Raw genomic sequence first — 17,113 nt, forward strand, 5'->3', positions numbered from 1 at the left:
CTCCTGACCTCAGGTGATCCACCCGCCTCAGCCTCCCAAAGTGCTGGGATTACAGGCATGAGCTACCATGCCCGGACAAAATAATATTTCTTTCTATCACGAAAGTATGCTGATTTTAAGTGATTTTGAAAATAAAAACAAAAAGATGACTAACAGCAACCACCACTCACTTTTTGTGAGATTTTTCTAGATTTTTTTTTTTTCTGCAACACATATATTTAAGGCCATAATGCATTTTAAATAAATATTATATGTTGATTATTTCCCCTGGCATTAAATTTCTTGAAAAACACAATTTTCAGCATTGCTTAATATTCTGTCATTTATATTTGACCATTCATCTATTATTGGGAATCCAGGCTATTTCTACTTCTTCCCCAAACAACACATGAGTGAATACCCTTTTACTTCTGGATATCAGGCCAGATAGTATAAGCAATTTGCCTGAAAACACTGAATTTGGTGTTTAAGAAGCCTAAACACATCCTAAAGATTTTTTTATTCGATACCCGAGGAGGGATGTCTTACCTCTTTCTTAGTTTGTGCAGATTGTTATTCATTAGTGAATGTTTGGGAAATAACCAACAGGTAATTGTCAGGAAGGCAATGACTAAAGTTTTTGTGAATATGGCATATAATTTCAAGAAAGATGGGTTTTTTTTCCCTTAAACTCAAAGTTACCAAGAGATCAACTTCTCAAACTTTGTACCAAGGGCAGTTTTGTAGGGGAGAGCAGGAGTGTATGTTATTTGTGGAGTTTAGCTAGAATTGAGAGATGCACCTGATCACTGTGGAGTAGTTGATATCTCTGTGGGTTGGGTAACGTTGTTTTATAGTGAAGGTTTTCTTCTTCTAAGTGACTCTGAGAGGAGAGAAAGTGGTTGGAGACCCACCAGTCCTGCGTGAGAGGGCCATTTCTCCATCATCCACCGACTAAATATGTGACCTTGGGCAAATCACTTATCACTGCATTGGGACTCGGTTTCTTATCTGGAAATTATTTAGCATTAAATATTTTATGGTTCTTTGAATGTTTCTTTGAGAGATTTTCACTCTCTAGTTAATGGTATCCCATGATGAAGTTTTTTAAAATTGTTTTTTGTTTTATGGTCATTTCTTCTTCTTCTTTTTTTTTTTGTTAATTTATTATTTATTTATTTACTTTTTAAAAATTTTATACCTAAGTTCTAGGGTACATGTGCATAACTTGCAGGTATTATGGTCATTTCTTAATTTGAGTTTTTCTGTATCGCAAAATAGGAATTAAAAGAATAGGGACCTTTTTGTTTTATAGAAATTGTAGTGTTGTTTTCTTTTTCAAATGCAAGTGCTATTAAATTGTGTTCAGGTGATAATCTAGAGAACCTCCTACAAGTATTCTCAGACAGAACACTGTAGACATACACACTGAACTGTCTAAGCATGTTTTAAATTACCCAGGACTTTTCTTGTTAAGATTTAGATATGTACGAGGCTTAAATTCCAGAAGATTACAAATTGTCAAAAGTAATTTTCATCTTCAGAGAGTAAATGAATGGAGCAGAGTCCATGTCTGCTTGAATGGGCCAATATCCTCTTCCCAGGGCCTTTTGTTGAAGAGGTGCCTAATGAATGCTGCTTAAATAAGCAAAAATGCAAAGACATGTTTTTAAATTTAAAAAATAAGCTTTCTCCTTCCTTATCTTGTTTCATAAAAACAAGATTTAAAACCCATATATAGAATAACAAGATCATTTTATTTGTTGCCACCTTCTAAAGATTGCCTTCATTTTAATTAAAATCCTAAGTGAAACAAAAATAGAGACACTGGCCAGATATGGTGGCTCACACCTATAATCCCAGCACTCCGGGGGCGTGAGGCTGGAGGATTGCCTGAATCCAGGAGTTCAAGACCAACCTGGGGAACACGGTGAGTCTCCGTCTCTATTAAAAAAAAAAAAAGTACAGACACCACAAAATGCAGTACACCTATACAAATTAAATGAATAAATCGCACACAGTGCTGACCTTCTGAAGGGGAGTGCAGTCAATAATTTTATTATTTTATGAAGTGGTGACCTAAAAGAAAGCATAGGGTGTGTGTGTGTGTGTGTTTGGAGGAGGGGTATCTTTTGGAACATCAGCGAGTCTGTTGTCACCTAGATGTGTGTGGTGAGGCAGGGTTGAATGAAGGGAGGAAGGACAAATTATCAGGGTGGAGTAGAGGTTGTACTGAGTTGGAAAGGGGATCTAATTGCCAGGAACTTTTCATTATCATCTGCTAACAAAAACTAATGCAAGATAGATACATTATAATGTATTTATAAGTAGTTACCAAGAATTTCTCTTGTGTAAATGCCCAAGTACTCTGGGTATGTCCTTTCTGCCATCCCCAAGCTCTGGGGCCATTTTGTTTACAGGCAAGGACCTAAGTGAGCCCTGAGAATTGTGCCTTCTCTCTTCTTACTGCTCACATATGCGGACTCTTCCTTGGGCCCATTTTCCACCATTGTTAGCTGACACAGATGGCTGCAAGATCAAAGGCAGAAGCAGTGACACCCTGGAGCACAATCACGTCCTCTCCATTAGTCAAATGCAGTCATGATGTCTCCACCCAGGTGTGGGCCTGGGCGCCAGATGCTGAGTGGAATTGAAGATGCCCGTCTTGGGGAGGTAATCAAAGGCAGCCTTGTACCAGGGTGCGTGACAGCACCAGGAGCCTTTCACAGTGTCTGGTGAGCACCACAGCCAGGTACTCATACTGGTCAGCAGACCTACCCTCATGGTCCCTGGGCTTACTTTGTCACCTGCCACCTGCCAGGTTTCATTTTTTCTCATCAAACCAGATTCCAAGGTTGAGTATTTATTTTTTTCTTTTTAAGAAGAAAAATGCCTGGCAAGCAATTCTGTACAGATTGACAGTTTTTCTTTTTCATGTTATTTCAGCATATCTAAGACAAAACTGGAACGCACTCAGGTGGGAAATTGACATGACAGCTCAGCTCACACTCCACCCTCCGTGATGGGCCCAGGCTACTGTGGTTCAGCTGAATTTTGGCATGAATGGAATATGGGGCCGTTTGAGCTTCTGGTTTACTTGTGTTTTGAGGCCTGTGGCACCTGCTACCTGACTTACTGGACATAGGAGTGAGATTTCCCATACAGTCTGCCAGGCTGGCAGGAGGCAGACTCAGAACCATGCAGGCCGTGTACTGATGCCACCACACACACAAGCTCTTTTTCTTCTCTCTCTCCTTCTCAGAGGTAGGGTTGATTTTAATGAGAACTACATCGAGGCCAGGATACATGTTGGCTCCTCAGTACTCTGCCAAATGCCATCTCCCTGCTTTTAGATATGTTCTGTAAAAGCCAAGCTTTGTTCCCCCACCTTCCCCTGGAGGTGGGTTGGTGCCTGTGCCTGAAATGAGGAGGAGATGTTTTCGGAGGGGGCAGTTGACAGCAAGCTGTTCATTAGCAGCCTGCCTTCTGCCGTGGGTGCTCAGTGACTGGCAGTGGCAACATTTTAAAAAATAAAGATCAGGCTGGATGTGGTGGCTCACGCCTGTAATCCCAGTATTTTGGGAGGCCGAGGCAGGTGGATCATGAGGTCAGGAGATTGAGACCATCCTAGCTCAATGGTGAAACCCCGTCTCTACTGAAAATACAAAAATTCGCTGGGCATGGTGGCTACTCGGGAGGCTGAGGCAGGAGAATTGCTTGAACCCAGGAGGTGGAGGTTGCAGTGAGCCAAGATCACATCACTGCACTCCAGCCTGGGCGACTGAGTGAGACTCCATACATACATACATACATACATACATACATACATACATACGACTGAGTGAGACTCCATACATACGTACATACATACATACATACATACATAAATAGATAGATAAATAGATAGATAGATAGATAGATAAATAAATAAATAAATATCAGAAAGATAACTCTGCAGAAAGAAGCACCTGCTCAGTTAATTTTCTGAAGCAAGTGGAAGGAAGGCCTGCTTGTAAGGCTGTCTTTCATGTAAGCCCCATGGCCCCCTCAAGGACGAAAGGTTAGAAAGCCTCTTCCGGGATCTTCCTCTCTTCTGCTGTAGGCTTCTTGACTGGTCTGGCATACAGGTGCCCTGACCAACAGGGAGGAAAGCTTTGGAGTCTGAGGGCAGGTTCCAGAGGGGAATTGGGACCTCCGAGGGCTCTGTGTGCTAGCAGGAAGGAGGAGCACTGGGGATGCATAGGAATTGGGAAGTTATTTTGTTCAGATGGCCACATCAGGGCCTGGGCATGCCTGTGCTGATCACCTGTGAGGCCTGGGGGAAGGTGGGATGCGGCAAGATCTGTGAGGTCTGAGACACTCGGGCAAACTCAAAACTGCATCATTTATATATACTTTATCGCTCAGTTGTTAGTGTTCATCTTTTTAATGTATTGCATAAATTGGAATATTCATATACTCACACAACTAATAAGTACAGACTTAGAAATTTTATTAAATTCTTTTAAACATTTAAATTTGATTACAAATATATTTAATTAGATCTGCCTTAACATCACAGACCAAATCTATTAGATTCTTTTAAATGCTCACAAAAGGTCTTTTAGCACTGACAACAAAACTCCTGATACTCACACTTAACATAAGCATTGGTACTGTGGGTTTAATTCATTCATTTGTGATTTCTGAATCTGTTTTATATTTTTGCAGTGATCTAGTAATCTTAATAGATATTAAAGAAAATATGATCTCAGCAGCTGTGTTAGATTCCTGGGGCTGTCATAACAAATTACCACAAACTTGGTGGCTTAAGACAATAGAAATTTATTCTCTCACAGTTCTGGAGGTCAGAGGTCCAAAGTCAAGGTGTTGGTACTGCTGGTTCCTTCTGGACACTCTGAGGGAGAATCTTTTCCCTGCCACTCTCACAGTTCCTGGTGGCTGCTGGCCATCCTCAATGTTCCTGGGTTTGTGGCGACATGCCTCCAGATTCTGCTCTGTCTTCACGTTGTCCTCTCCTCTGTGGGCCTTTTCTCCTCTTTTCTTCTGAGGACACTTGCCATTGGATTTAGGGCCCACCTCAATCCAGGATGATGTCATCTCAAGACTTTTAACTGAATGACACCAGCAGGGTCAGGCACGGTGGCTCACGCCTGTGATCCTAGTACTTAGGGAGACCGAGACAGGCGGATCACTTGAGGTCAGTAGTTTGAGACCAGCCTGGCTAACATGGCAAAACCCTGTCTCTACCAAAAATACAAAAAATTAGCCAGGCATGGTGGCGCATGCCTCCCAGCCACTCAGGAGACTAAGGCAGGGGAATCGCTTGAACCGGGGAGGTGGAGGTTGCAGTGAGCCAAGACTGCGCCACTGTATGCCAGCCTGGGTGACAGAGCGAGACTCTGGCTTAAAAAACAAAATAAAACAAAAGAAGAAGAAAATGAATTACACCTGCAAAGACCATTTTTACACCTTCACAGCTTCCAGGTGGACATTATCTTTGGAGGGGCTACCTTCGACCTGATGTCTTTTCCTGAAATGACAAATTTTTTATATTTGGCCACTTGTGGTTGTGACCCAGTGTCCCATCCAAATGACACACTCATCTGGAACATGTTTGAACATACGTACAAGGTTGCTTAGTGTCTTACTGTTATCATTAGCAGCTTTTATTGAGCTTTTATCTTCCAGGAATTTGGGGCCCCAGTGTGGGCAGTCAGCTCTCCTCTGGAGTCCTCTGGCTAATACATCATCTTACAGCCCTGGGGGGGATCCTGCTCCTACCTGAGTGGTAGTCTGTGCCCACAGCGTCAGGCCTTTCTGTTCTTGATACTTGCTTCCTCCTTCCATGTAGGGTTGGCTTATTCAGAGCCATCCTACTTAGAGACGTATTTGTACACTGTTTTATAAAAGGCATTAGTGGCAGAAACAGAGCAGTCATACATACCCACCTCTGCTGCTTCCTAAAATGGATTAAAAATAACTTCCTAATATATTCTCCCGTCCATTATATATCAGTTGCCCTGTTGCCCTTTACATTTTGATATTCATTGAAGATTCATGGCCTTTACAGGCTCACCTTGTCTCTTTTAACCATTATTAACTCTGTTCTCTTTTGGATATTCAGATTGTCACAACACAGTGCATGGTAGTCCTTTTAAGATGGCTTTTGTATATCTTATCACTTCTACCCCAGACCTTTTGATGTGGTCTTTGCTTTCTTGAAACCTGGTGTTACAGGTCCCTCTTGATTTTCCCCTGCCCCAAGACATGGAATCAGCAGCTCTACAAGGAGCCCCGTTAAGGTCTAACCTAAATCTGGGCACCAGAATGTTGACTTGCTGCTGATGGATTTGAGGGGTGTCCTTGTTTAGCCACTTATGTGACAGAGCTGGAAAGAGTTGTTTTGTTTGTTTTTAATATCACAAAGTTACATAGATGTTTTCAGTTTAACTCTTACTTTCCTGATCATTTATTTTGTTTTGTTTTGTTTTTTTATAAAAAAACTTCTCAATTTGTTTTCTCTCAATTTGTTTTCTCAAGGTGCTAACTTGAGTCTTTATCTTCTTTAATTGTACCTCTTCTTTTTTTTTTTTTCTTTCAAATTCCATTAGCAGATAATCCTTGGATGCTTTTTCATTCACTTATTGAGAAGTGGAAAAGGCTTAGGACGGGGATCATTTCTGGTTTATATCCAGATGCTTTTGGTATTCTCTGTGCAATCCTGGGCAAGTGACTTAAACCACTTAAGACCCCTTTCCTTGTATCCACAATGGGGGAGCCATTAGGTCAAGAGGTCTGAGGAGTAAGTGAGATATAAAGTACTAAATGCCAGGTATACAGTCAGCACTTTCTAAATGGGGCAGCTGAAGATGTGACTAAGGAATGGCTGACCAGGTGGCTGTGAGGCTTACCTGAGGCTGGTCCTGGAACCTGTTCTTATTCCTGACTTTCTGGTGGCAGTGATGGAGGAGAGTAGGGTCATGGTAGGGAGGAGTCTGCTTTTTCAGCTGCAGTAAACCTGGGCCGAGGGAGAGCTGTAACCCTCAGGGGTGTTGGGACTCTTGGCATGAAGGAAAGTGGATTTGATGTCAGATAGACTTGAATTTTAATTGTGAAACTCTTTGCAGAACTATGGACAGATTACTTTGTCTTTCTGAGCATATGAAAGAGTTTTACTGTAGTTCACTTTGAAATTGCCTTGAAGCTCATAAAAATCACCCCTAAATGATGCTGTTTCCTTTGTGCTTATTTATACGTTGTTTTGTTTTTTTCCCATTTGCTTAAAAAGTGAATTGGATATGTGCAGCCTTTGGACTTAATGTAAGCTGTGCTCAGTCATGTATTGTCACTGATGTAGGGTCCCTAACTCCCTACCTCACCCCACCTGTCACTCCTGCTCATTACTGTGAACTCAGTGCCTTTGGATCAGTTATGCTGGAAAAAGCTTACAAATGGCATTTCTACCTCATTTCCCTAATTATAGCTTAGGAATTTGTACCCTCTTTTTAATTGTTTATTTCCTGGCGTATGTCCCTTAAAAAAAAAAAAAAAAGATTAGAGTGATGAAGATGACCACAACTAACATTTATTGCAAGCTCATTTTGTCCTAGGCACTGTGTTAAGTGCTCTGCCATACACTAATTGATTATAGCTTCCCCTGTCTCTGTGGAATGTATTATAATCACCCCCATTTAGCAGATGAGATGATGTATCTAATAAGGTCACAGACATGGAAAACAAAGAGCCCGTACCAAACCTCAGACCATCTGACTCCAAAAGCCCATGCTCTTAACTATGAAATCTGTTATTTTTTTACTTGTTTTATGGTAATGGGGTAGGAATAAAATGTTAAACAAATTCATAGTGCCATAAGGTAAATGTGCCATGTTTTATTTAAGGGGTTTCTATCAAAACAAAAAGGCAAGCAAATAAGGGATTTGTATCCTTGTATTTTTTTTAACTTTAACAAAATTTATTCTTATAATTTGAGAATGCATTGTTCCATATAGATTGGATTATTTCATTAAAATGTATCTGTTTCTTGATTCTGTTACATATAAAATTGTATGTGGAGAAAACATGTGCAAAGAGATGGCTAGGATTTCAGTAAAAGACAAAGGTTTATCATGAAAGCTAATCTTTTATATAACTCTTGGGATCAGTTGAACCCTGCTGAAGTATTACATTTCTTCAATTCTAAATTTCATAGAATGTCAGTTTTTCTATGTATCTTGCATTTAAGTAATATTCATTGCATTTTTCTTTTTTTTTTTTTTTTTGAGACGGAGTCTCGCTCTGTCGCCCAGGCTGGAGTGCAGTGGCCGGATCTCAGCTCACTGCAAGTTCCGCCTCCCGAGTTCACGCCATTCTCCTGCCTCAGCCTCCCGAGTAGCTGGGACTACAGGCGCCTGCCACCTCGCCCGGCTAGTTTTTTTGTATTTTTTTAGTAGAGACGGGGTTTCACCATGTTAGCCAGGATGGTCTCGATCTCCTGACCTCGTGATCCGCCCGTCTCGACCTCCCAAAGTGCTGGGATTACAGGCTTGAGCCACCGCGCCCGGCCTCATTTTTCTTTTATTTTTTAATTATACAAGTAATACATGCTGATTGGTAAAAAGTCTTGCAGTCTGTAAGGCACACAGTCATAATCTTCCGTCTCCTCTCCTCCCCAAAGGAGCTACTTTAACATTTTAGTATGTATTTTCTTCTACAAAGATATATGCAGTTTTGAAAATATAACAACTGCCTAGTTAAGAATGGGCAAAGAGAGCTGACCATCGTGGCTCATGTCTGTAATTCCAGCATTTTGGGAGGCTGAGGTGGGCAGATCACTTGAGGTCAGGAGTTTGAGACCAGCCTGACTAACATGGTGAAACCCCGTCTCTACTAAAAATGCAGAAAATTAGCTGGGTGTGGTGGCACGCACCTTTAATCCCAGCTACTCAGGAGGCCGAGGCATGAGAATCACTTGAACCTGGGGTCAGAGGTTGCAGTGAGCCAGGATCGTGCCACTGCACTCCAGCTTGGACAACAGAGCGAGACTCCGTCTCAAAAAAAAAAAAAAAAGTTATGTGCATTTTTGAACAAAGATATTTGATATGATTTGTAAACAATAAAAAATTTATGCATTACCTTTTCACACTTTAGCATAATTTTCAGTTGCTGAAACTCAAAAACATGTTGATGTTACTCGATTTTGTATACATCTCATTTACTTTTCTGTAAGTAGATATAACTTTTCAAAAATGTAGTCAATTCCCCAACTTTCATCAATCTTCTCAAGACAATGAATATTGCATATTGTACTGAACAACCTTTCAATTTCAGCATGTAGAACATAAGACAGTGGGCCTGCATATTTAGTTGGGTCATAAGAAAGAACAGACCGGAGGTACTGAAACCCTTTTCCCAGGAGAGACAACACTGTATCTGCATAATGTTCGAAATCTCCTAGATTAATGGCAACCAGTGCTCCTCTATCCCAAATTCTGTCAAATTTGTCGATATGTGTTTGGGGAAGATAAAAAATGCTGCAACAGTGCAATGAAATGTTCTCTGAAGAACTCTTAAATACTTTGGCTCCAGGAACTTTGCTGATTGGTTCTTCTGAGTAAGAAAGATTCTGCTCTGTAAAAAATTCTCATATCCCAAGTGCACTGATTTATACACCAACTATACTGTGTCCTTGGTCTGCAAACCATTTCATCTCAACAACCATTTCAACTCTCGCCTTTAAGGAAAGTATCCAAATGCGTCTTCAATAGCTGATGTCCTTGTTCTTGATGAAAAGCAGTATTGCTGTTCACCCACTTGTCTTGCCATTCTTCCAGAGTTCGTACTTGGTTTTCCTGACCTCAGTATTGGGATACTCTTCCATATCAAGTGAAGCTCTTGTATCATTCATAGTTTCATAGATACCATTGTCTCATAAGCGTATGTTTTTAATGCCTTTACTGGTTTATTACAAAGGATACTGTGAAGGATACAGATGAAGAGCTACATAGCTCCAGGAACTTCCATGTGTTCAGCTATTAGGAAGCTTGTCTGACTTTCATGTGATGCTTTGAGGAGTTTACATTTCCTGTTCCTTTATTTTATTTTATTTTATTTTTTAGTTTTTGAGGTTAGGGTCTCACTCTGTCAACCAGGCTGCAGTGCAGTGGCATGATCACGTCTCACTGCAGCTTTGAACTCCTGGGCTCAAGTGATCCTCCAGCCTCAGCCTCCCAAGTAGCTGGGACTACAGGCATGTGCCACCATACCTAGCTGGTTTAAACTTTTTTTTTTTTTTGTAGAGATGAGGTTTGGCCATGTTGCCCAGGTTGGTCTTGAACTCCTGGCCTCAAACTATCCTTCCTTCCTGGCCTCCCAAAGTGGTAGAAGTAGAGGCATGAACCAATGCAACCAGCCCTCCGGTTCCTTTATTAAATCATTTTGCAAATTCTTGTTGGGCCTCCCCGACCCTGATTGGATCGAACTGGTGAACATTGCTGATTTTTTAGGAGTTCATTGTTAACTATTTGCCTGTTTATAAGGCCCATCATCATCTTTTTAGAAAGACCTTACGGAACTTTAAACAAAACCTCAGAAAACCTCGGGACACCGGCCTCCATTCATCTGTCTTGAGGTGAACGTCTGAGGGGGCTGTTTGGTGGCTTGCAGTGGGGCTCTTGAGAGGCACCATCATGGCCGGAGATAGGATGATATAAAAGACTAGAGGGGGAGATGAGATGTGTCAGGTAGCAGGGGCAGTTTTAAGAAAGGAATTAAAATCATTGTCTGCTGACTTTAAATAGTCAAAAGTCCTAGAAAACTTAAAATGCATATTCAAGTTGGAATCAGGGAGAGGGAATAAAGTAAGTGAGGGAGGCTATGGGATCTGATATCTACTTTGACCATAAAGAATGTGCAGTTGGGTTGGGGATGCCTTGGAGGGGGAAGAGATGGTGACAGAGGGACACAGGTCCTCCAGGGTATAAGTGGTAGCCAGGAGACAGCATGGCCAGGGATGGTGTCATTCCCTTGTCTCCTACATTTTCTGAACTTTTCTGGAATCCTGTTAACAATTTTAGCCTAAATTCATCGTCAACATCAGTGGTTCCACTGCCCCATGCAGGGATGGTTTCTTTGTCTGCTTGTGGTTTGGGCCCCTGCCTTTAACTTCTCTTTTCCCGCCGAGACTTGAGGCTCTGTTATCCATAGAGCCAAAGGATTGGATCCCTGCAGTCCACAAGGGGACAGGACCTGCTGTCACTAAAGGCTGGGCCAAATGGGGTCAGCCAGCCACCTGGCAAGTGGGAAGGTCTGATGTGGTATCCTGCCCAGATGTGCAAGCAAGGCCTAATGATGAGGGCCAGAGATGGCTGTAACATGAGGAGAGGGTACCCCAGAGCAGAGAGAGATTTCTTTGAGGACCTCACAACACAGCATTACAGACTCTTCAGCTTCCAGTGACTTAGGAAGATTGAGATAGATCAGTACAAAGTATAGATTCCATCTAAGATTCTCTATATAAGATGTGTGTGTCTATGTGATTTTCCTTTAAATTTTCTATTTTACACACAGAAGCAGACATACACATGTATAGAAACACACACACATTATTATCTGTATATGTGCTGCTGTTGACACCAACAGATACTTACGGTACCTGGCCAAGAGGTCAATGAAGTAAGTAGTTTTGGTTTAGGGCAAGGTTCTCAACCAGGCAATTTTGCATCCAGGGGACAAGGAGACATCTTGGGGGTAGAGAGTAGTGCTACCTGCGTTTAGTGGGTAGGCACCAGGGTTGCTGCTAAACATCCTGCAATGCCCAGAATAGCCTTCCACAACAAGAATTATCTAACCTCAAATGTCATTAGTGCTGAGGTTGAGAGACCCTGCTTTAGGGAATGAAATTCAACCTATAGGATAGTCTAAAATCTGTCTTATTATCCACTACCTTGTTTTATTATGAATATTTCAAACATATCAAACATTTAGAACTAATATTAACTGTATTTTTTAAGGAAATAAAACATAGGGGTGCATTTCTAAGGAAAGTTTTGAAACCCCATTTCCTCACTCCTTCCCCAGAGGCAACTAACTTCCTACAAATGGACTGTTTTCTTCTAGTGTGCACATTTTTGCACCTTGATTACACATGTAAGTGTCCATGAAACAGCATATTGTACTGCACAAGCCCTTTGTGATGGTGCCCTCCTCTATTTGTATGTGACAGGCTATTTTTCTAGAAGTTTGAGCAAAGGCATGAGCAGAGAATAGTAGTGCATCTAAATGAAAATGTTTCCATTTTCTAAGTCATTTACATTTCCTTTAAGTGGTGGTCAAAAATTATAAAAGACGTTTAATGTGTTAAATCAGGTTGAAGAAAGGAAACCAAAAGTAATGATTTGCAGATTTTAAAAGGTAGCAGTTTTCAAATCCAGAATCTTATTTCTGTCGTGACCCAGAGTAGGGTGAATAAGCTTGTCCTTACATTTATTGAAGGTGGTGATGGTGCTGACCCCCATGTCTCTCCCTTGCCTGTACCCTCTCTTTTCCCTGCCTGGCATCTCTCAACCTCTGCTGCCAGCATCCTTGGAAGACATTTCCTCCATCTCTGCATCATTTTTCAGAGCCGGCCAGTTTCTATGGCAACGGTTAGATTGAAAGATGAGCGGCGAGCAGGAGACGAGGCTTGAGTGAGACAGCCGGTGGTGGTGTGTGTCCCTGACGTCACCCTCTGGGCGTCTGGATAGGATGATCCTGGCTACTCCCATTCAGGGCTGCTGTCCAGTGCCGCTTTATTGGCAGTGCTGCCAGGGTCTCCGGTAGCTCTGCAAATTGCCTTCCTTTCTGCTCCTCCTACTCCCTCCTTCCCCCATGTAATTTTTCTTTTCATTGCCCACATTCCTGTTTTGGCTCCAGACTGTCGTTAAGAATGTACAGCCTAATTCTGGTGTGTTTTGGGATGTTCTTCTGCCCAATATTCTGGCAGGGCGGGGAGGCATGGCAGCGTTTTACTTGATGTTGATGGCGCTGTGAAGTCCATTCTTTCCTCTGCAAGACTACTGACTATGCAGAAATTTATCGAAGCGGATTATTATGAACTAGACTGGTATTATGAAGAATGCTCAGATGGTAATTATGGCCCCTGCAAAATACAGCCGGGATGTGTATAGGGGCATTGTCTCCTTCTGGGTGGCAGGGGGGTCCTGAAACCGTTAGGGGAGACAGGCGGCTGGCGGGTGGGGGGTACCAGAACTAGCACCACTGGCTCCGACAATTCCAAAGGCATGGTGGAGGAGGTGGCAAGTGGGCAGGGCTCTTTACCGTGAAAGACTCCTGCAGTATGTATGATCATTTGCTTAGAAGGGGAGATGGTTTTTGGTATGCTGGGCTTGTAAGTGTTATACTTCTATCGGATTGAATTCTCTCTGGTGTGAGACGTGAGTGTGTTGTTGATGCATGTATGTGTGCAAGTGGAAATGTGTTCACTGCACTCTTGCTGTTGGAGGGGTTAGGAAACTGGGGGCTTGGAACAGTGTGTGCAAGAGGTGGCTTCCTGGACTGTCAGCAGCAGGCCTTGAAGACTCTGCCCTTTTCTGAGCCCAGACCTGGGAACTATCGGAGGCTGGAGAAAAGGCAGAAGCAGCTTACCACTTAGCGGGTGATTCAAATGAAGTTTGCGGGTTAGATCCAACAGAGATGGGGGTGGGGCGGTGATGGGAAGGGCAGGGAAAGAATGTGTCCTTCTGTCACTACCTTGGTTTGTGCAGGGAGGGTGTGGCACATTCCAGGGGAGACTGGGTAGAAGCCAAGTGTGTGGCTGGACAGGTCTCAGGAGGTTTCAAGCACATGGAAAACAGCACTGAGGTGCGTTCTCAGAGAGATCACAGTGGGTGGGGTCTCAGGTTCCCAGGGTGTTGGACATAGAAATTGTGTATTACACAGTTAATCTAATCTGTCTTCTTCAATTTCTTCTTGAAAATGACCCTCATATCACATGCCTTCACAAAAGAAGGGCACAGTTAATATATGCACTTTGAGGGTCTGTTCCCCAGTGATGATATGTTCCCAGCCCTATATGAGCCATTAATAGATAAGGTAAGTGCTTTTTAATTGAGTCGGGAGTTTCAGAATGCTCTATTCCTGACTACATTTGATTAACCTGAATGATGTAACAGGCTGGGACCTGGCCTAGTTAGTAAACTGCAAAACTGCATAATTATTTCTTATCCACTGATTTTTGCCTCAACTGTGGGTTAAGGCTTTCTCAGGGGGTGGTATTTAAATGTGTGGAAAAACTACGCCAGTTCAACCCCACTGTCACCCGGCTTTAGATGCAGACATTGTCATGTTGGTTCTGTGTACATCTTTAATTGTCTTGAGTAACAAAGATTGGAGGCCGCTCCCAGGGTCATGAGGGCAAAGGACAAATGAGTTCTTTTTTCTTTGGAATATATTCATTCTTAAAGCAAGTTCCCATTCTGTTTCCTAACCCCAAAAGGAAATTCTAGAGATGCTCCTTTTTGGAAACCATCATTGACCTCCTTCTAGTTTCCTTGGTGATTTCTGACTCATTGGACCCTCTCTAACTTTTTTAAGTAAGTGATTGAATACATCCTCACTGTACCATTGGATTGGGGAGCACTGGTTACAGCAGGGTGCTGTCAGAGGCCCGTGGATGAGTCAGGTGTAGATGCCATCCTAGAAGTGGGGGAAGAAGGTTTCCTAATACCATGACCCAATTGCCACACCATCCAGTTCCCTTTACACTCTGAAATAAAGCCAGTCACTTGCCATGGTCAGTCAGGAGGGTGAGTGGAGGCCTGCTCTTATCTGGGTGTCCATCAGAAGGATTTTCTTACCCAGCATTTCCTCAGTTGAGTCTTTTGGCCCTGAGAGACCCTGATCTGTCTTCCTCTAAGAGCAAAGGAAAATGGAAGAGGAGATGGCTCATCTGTTCAAGGGTAAATATATTAATTGCTGTTATTGTCTGAATGTATGTTGAGCAAAATACTTGTCTTTTATCCTTTATCCCGTTTTGGATGAAGGGAAGAAGGTTTTTGAGGCAGAATTTACTGGGACCACTGGCATTTTCATAATCCCATTTAAAGAGGCAGTAAAGTAGGGAATAAAAGGAACAGAAGTCCAGAAATTGGTTTAGGAAACGTACAAAAAGGAGATTTCTATTATGTGCTACTTTTGTGGTTACTTGCTTACACATTTCTAACTAGTTGGGTTCCTTCCTAGCTTCAGGCAGGTTAGCCTGGAAATGAAATTTGCCCCTGTTTATAAGTATTGTCTTTTATTTGCCTCTCTCTTTTTTATTGCAAGTCAATAGACACGCACTATTGCTTTGTCTCTGATTATTTGGCATTTGAATTGCCAATGAGGGAAGCTTTTAGGGAACTTTTGATACTAATAAAAGGTGAGTCAAATGTTTTGAAAAAGATGCAGAATCATCATTTATGTCAGAGTTACTGACTCACACTTAAATTGCAGTGTTAGCACTGAAAAAGAAGTGTATATGGATGGGAATGTAGATTGTAGGCCAATTAGGACCCCTCTTTTGAAGTTGGAATTAAGGGATGGCTACTGTTCTCTTATATCTTTGAGGCGTAGGAGAACTTTATTCAGTGTTAAGTAACTGTATTCCTCCCATTTATTAATGTTTGTTGTGGTGGTCTTCTATTCAGCACTCATCTCTGCCTGCCCTGCTCTCCCGCCCCCAGAGGAGAATATAACAAGAGGTATGGGACAGGGGCTTATAAGGATAAGACATTGGAGGGGTTGATTACTCAGTGTCTTCAAGTAACCTTTATAAGAGATTTGAAATAGCCAGCAATCAATACAAAACAGCAGTAGTCTTGGCAGAATTTGCACATACATACTCAATGTTTACAGTTTAAACTCTAGTGTCAGACAGGGTCATTGTTATTCAGATTGAATGCATCTCATCTCTGGTGCAGAACCTCTAAAACTTGGGAAATCATTGAAAATCATCTGCCTATTAAAAAAGCAGATTCTCAGACTCACACCAGACTAGGAGAAGTCCTGAGAAATCTACATTTTTAGCACATACTTTGGGGGATTCTTTACATCACGTGTGTTTGGGAAACTGTGCTCATGTCGGTGGTGGAAAGCAGCCCCAGGCATGGGGAGGGGCTGGAAAAGAATTATTTAGGTCAGTTTCAGGATCTTAGATTGTTTCTTGGCTACGCTGGTCACTTTTTCAAGTGTGCTTAGAAAGAGTATGACACCTTTTTAATTTTCAAAAGGGCTTGGGTTCAGTGTATGTCCTTATGTTAAAGAAACAACCCTCTTTGTAGTTACTCTAGAAATAGGTAGAATGGCAGAAAGAGCGCTGGCTGTTTGTGTTTGAGGGCTGTTTTGTACTTCGTGTGGCCACCTGGTATGGGAACATCCTGGGATTTCTGTGAGCCTCTGTGAACCCAGATTCCCCATCTGGAAAACAGGAGTAACAACACTGGTTGGAGCCTTTGTGGAGTGTAAAGAAAGTAATAGCTCTTTGTAATCGGCGAAGAGCCAGGTCAGTGTTTAATTTTATTTTCTCAGAAACAGTACTAGTTATTAAGTCCTTTAACAAAAAAATCTCTTTGAAAAGGCTGATGGGGGCCTGGCATAGTGGGTCACGCCTGTAATCCCAACATTTTGGCAGGCTGAGGCGGAAGGATCGCTTGAGGCCAGGAGTTTGAGAGCAGCCTGGGTAACATGTGAAAACCCTGTCTCTACAAAAAATCAAAACATTAGCTGGATGTGGTGGCATGAGCCTATAGCCCCAGCTACTTAGAAGCTGAGGTGGGAAGATTGTTTGAGCCCAGGAAGGTGAGGTAAGCTATAATTATGCCACTGTACTCCAGCCTGGGCAACCGAGTGAGATCCTGTCTTTAAAAAAAAAAAGGTATTTTGAACAAGGTACAGCATTTTGACCACCTGTTCGTGGCATCAGTTTCTTTTGTAATCAGACTTGCTCTCCATCCCCGCTCATCTCCCCCTTTTATAACCTGATAGATTTGAATGTCGAGGCAGGAGGTGGTCTAGTTCATACTAATTTCACAAATGAAGAAACTCAGGTAGATTGTCGCAGAAGTTATTCTTACAGCTTCTTACTCCATAATGAAGA

The 17,113-nt window shown here is 42.2% G+C and overlaps 1 protein-coding gene and 1 pseudogene across 3 annotated transcripts in view; one reads left to right on the forward strand and one right to left on the reverse strand.

The window, feature by feature from the left end:
* TRAK1 (trafficking protein, kinesin binding 1) overlaps positions 1-17,113 on the forward strand; it is a 133,632-nt gene that overhangs the window by 43,061 nt on the left and 73,458 nt on the right. The window contains exon 1 of one of the 3 annotated variants that reach the window (XM_011950940.1): positions 12,742-13,104. The exons of the other annotated variants lie outside the window; for them this stretch is intronic. Coding sequence (XP_011806330.1) covers positions 13,041-13,104 — 64 coding nt within the window. The 5' untranslated portion in view covers positions 12,742-13,040. Of the gene's footprint in view, positions 1-12,741; positions 13,105-17,113 lie in introns of those variants that run through there. 3 annotated transcript variants of the gene reach the window in all.
* LOC105518093 lies at positions 9,194-9,886 on the reverse strand (annotated as a pseudogene).

Source organism: Colobus angolensis, unplaced genomic scaffold (assembly GCF_000951035.1).
Source record: "Colobus angolensis palliatus isolate OR3802 unplaced genomic scaffold, Cang.pa_1.0 Scaffold311, whole genome shotgun sequence".
Lineage (NCBI taxonomy): Eukaryota > Metazoa > Chordata > Mammalia > Primates > Cercopithecidae > Colobus > Colobus angolensis.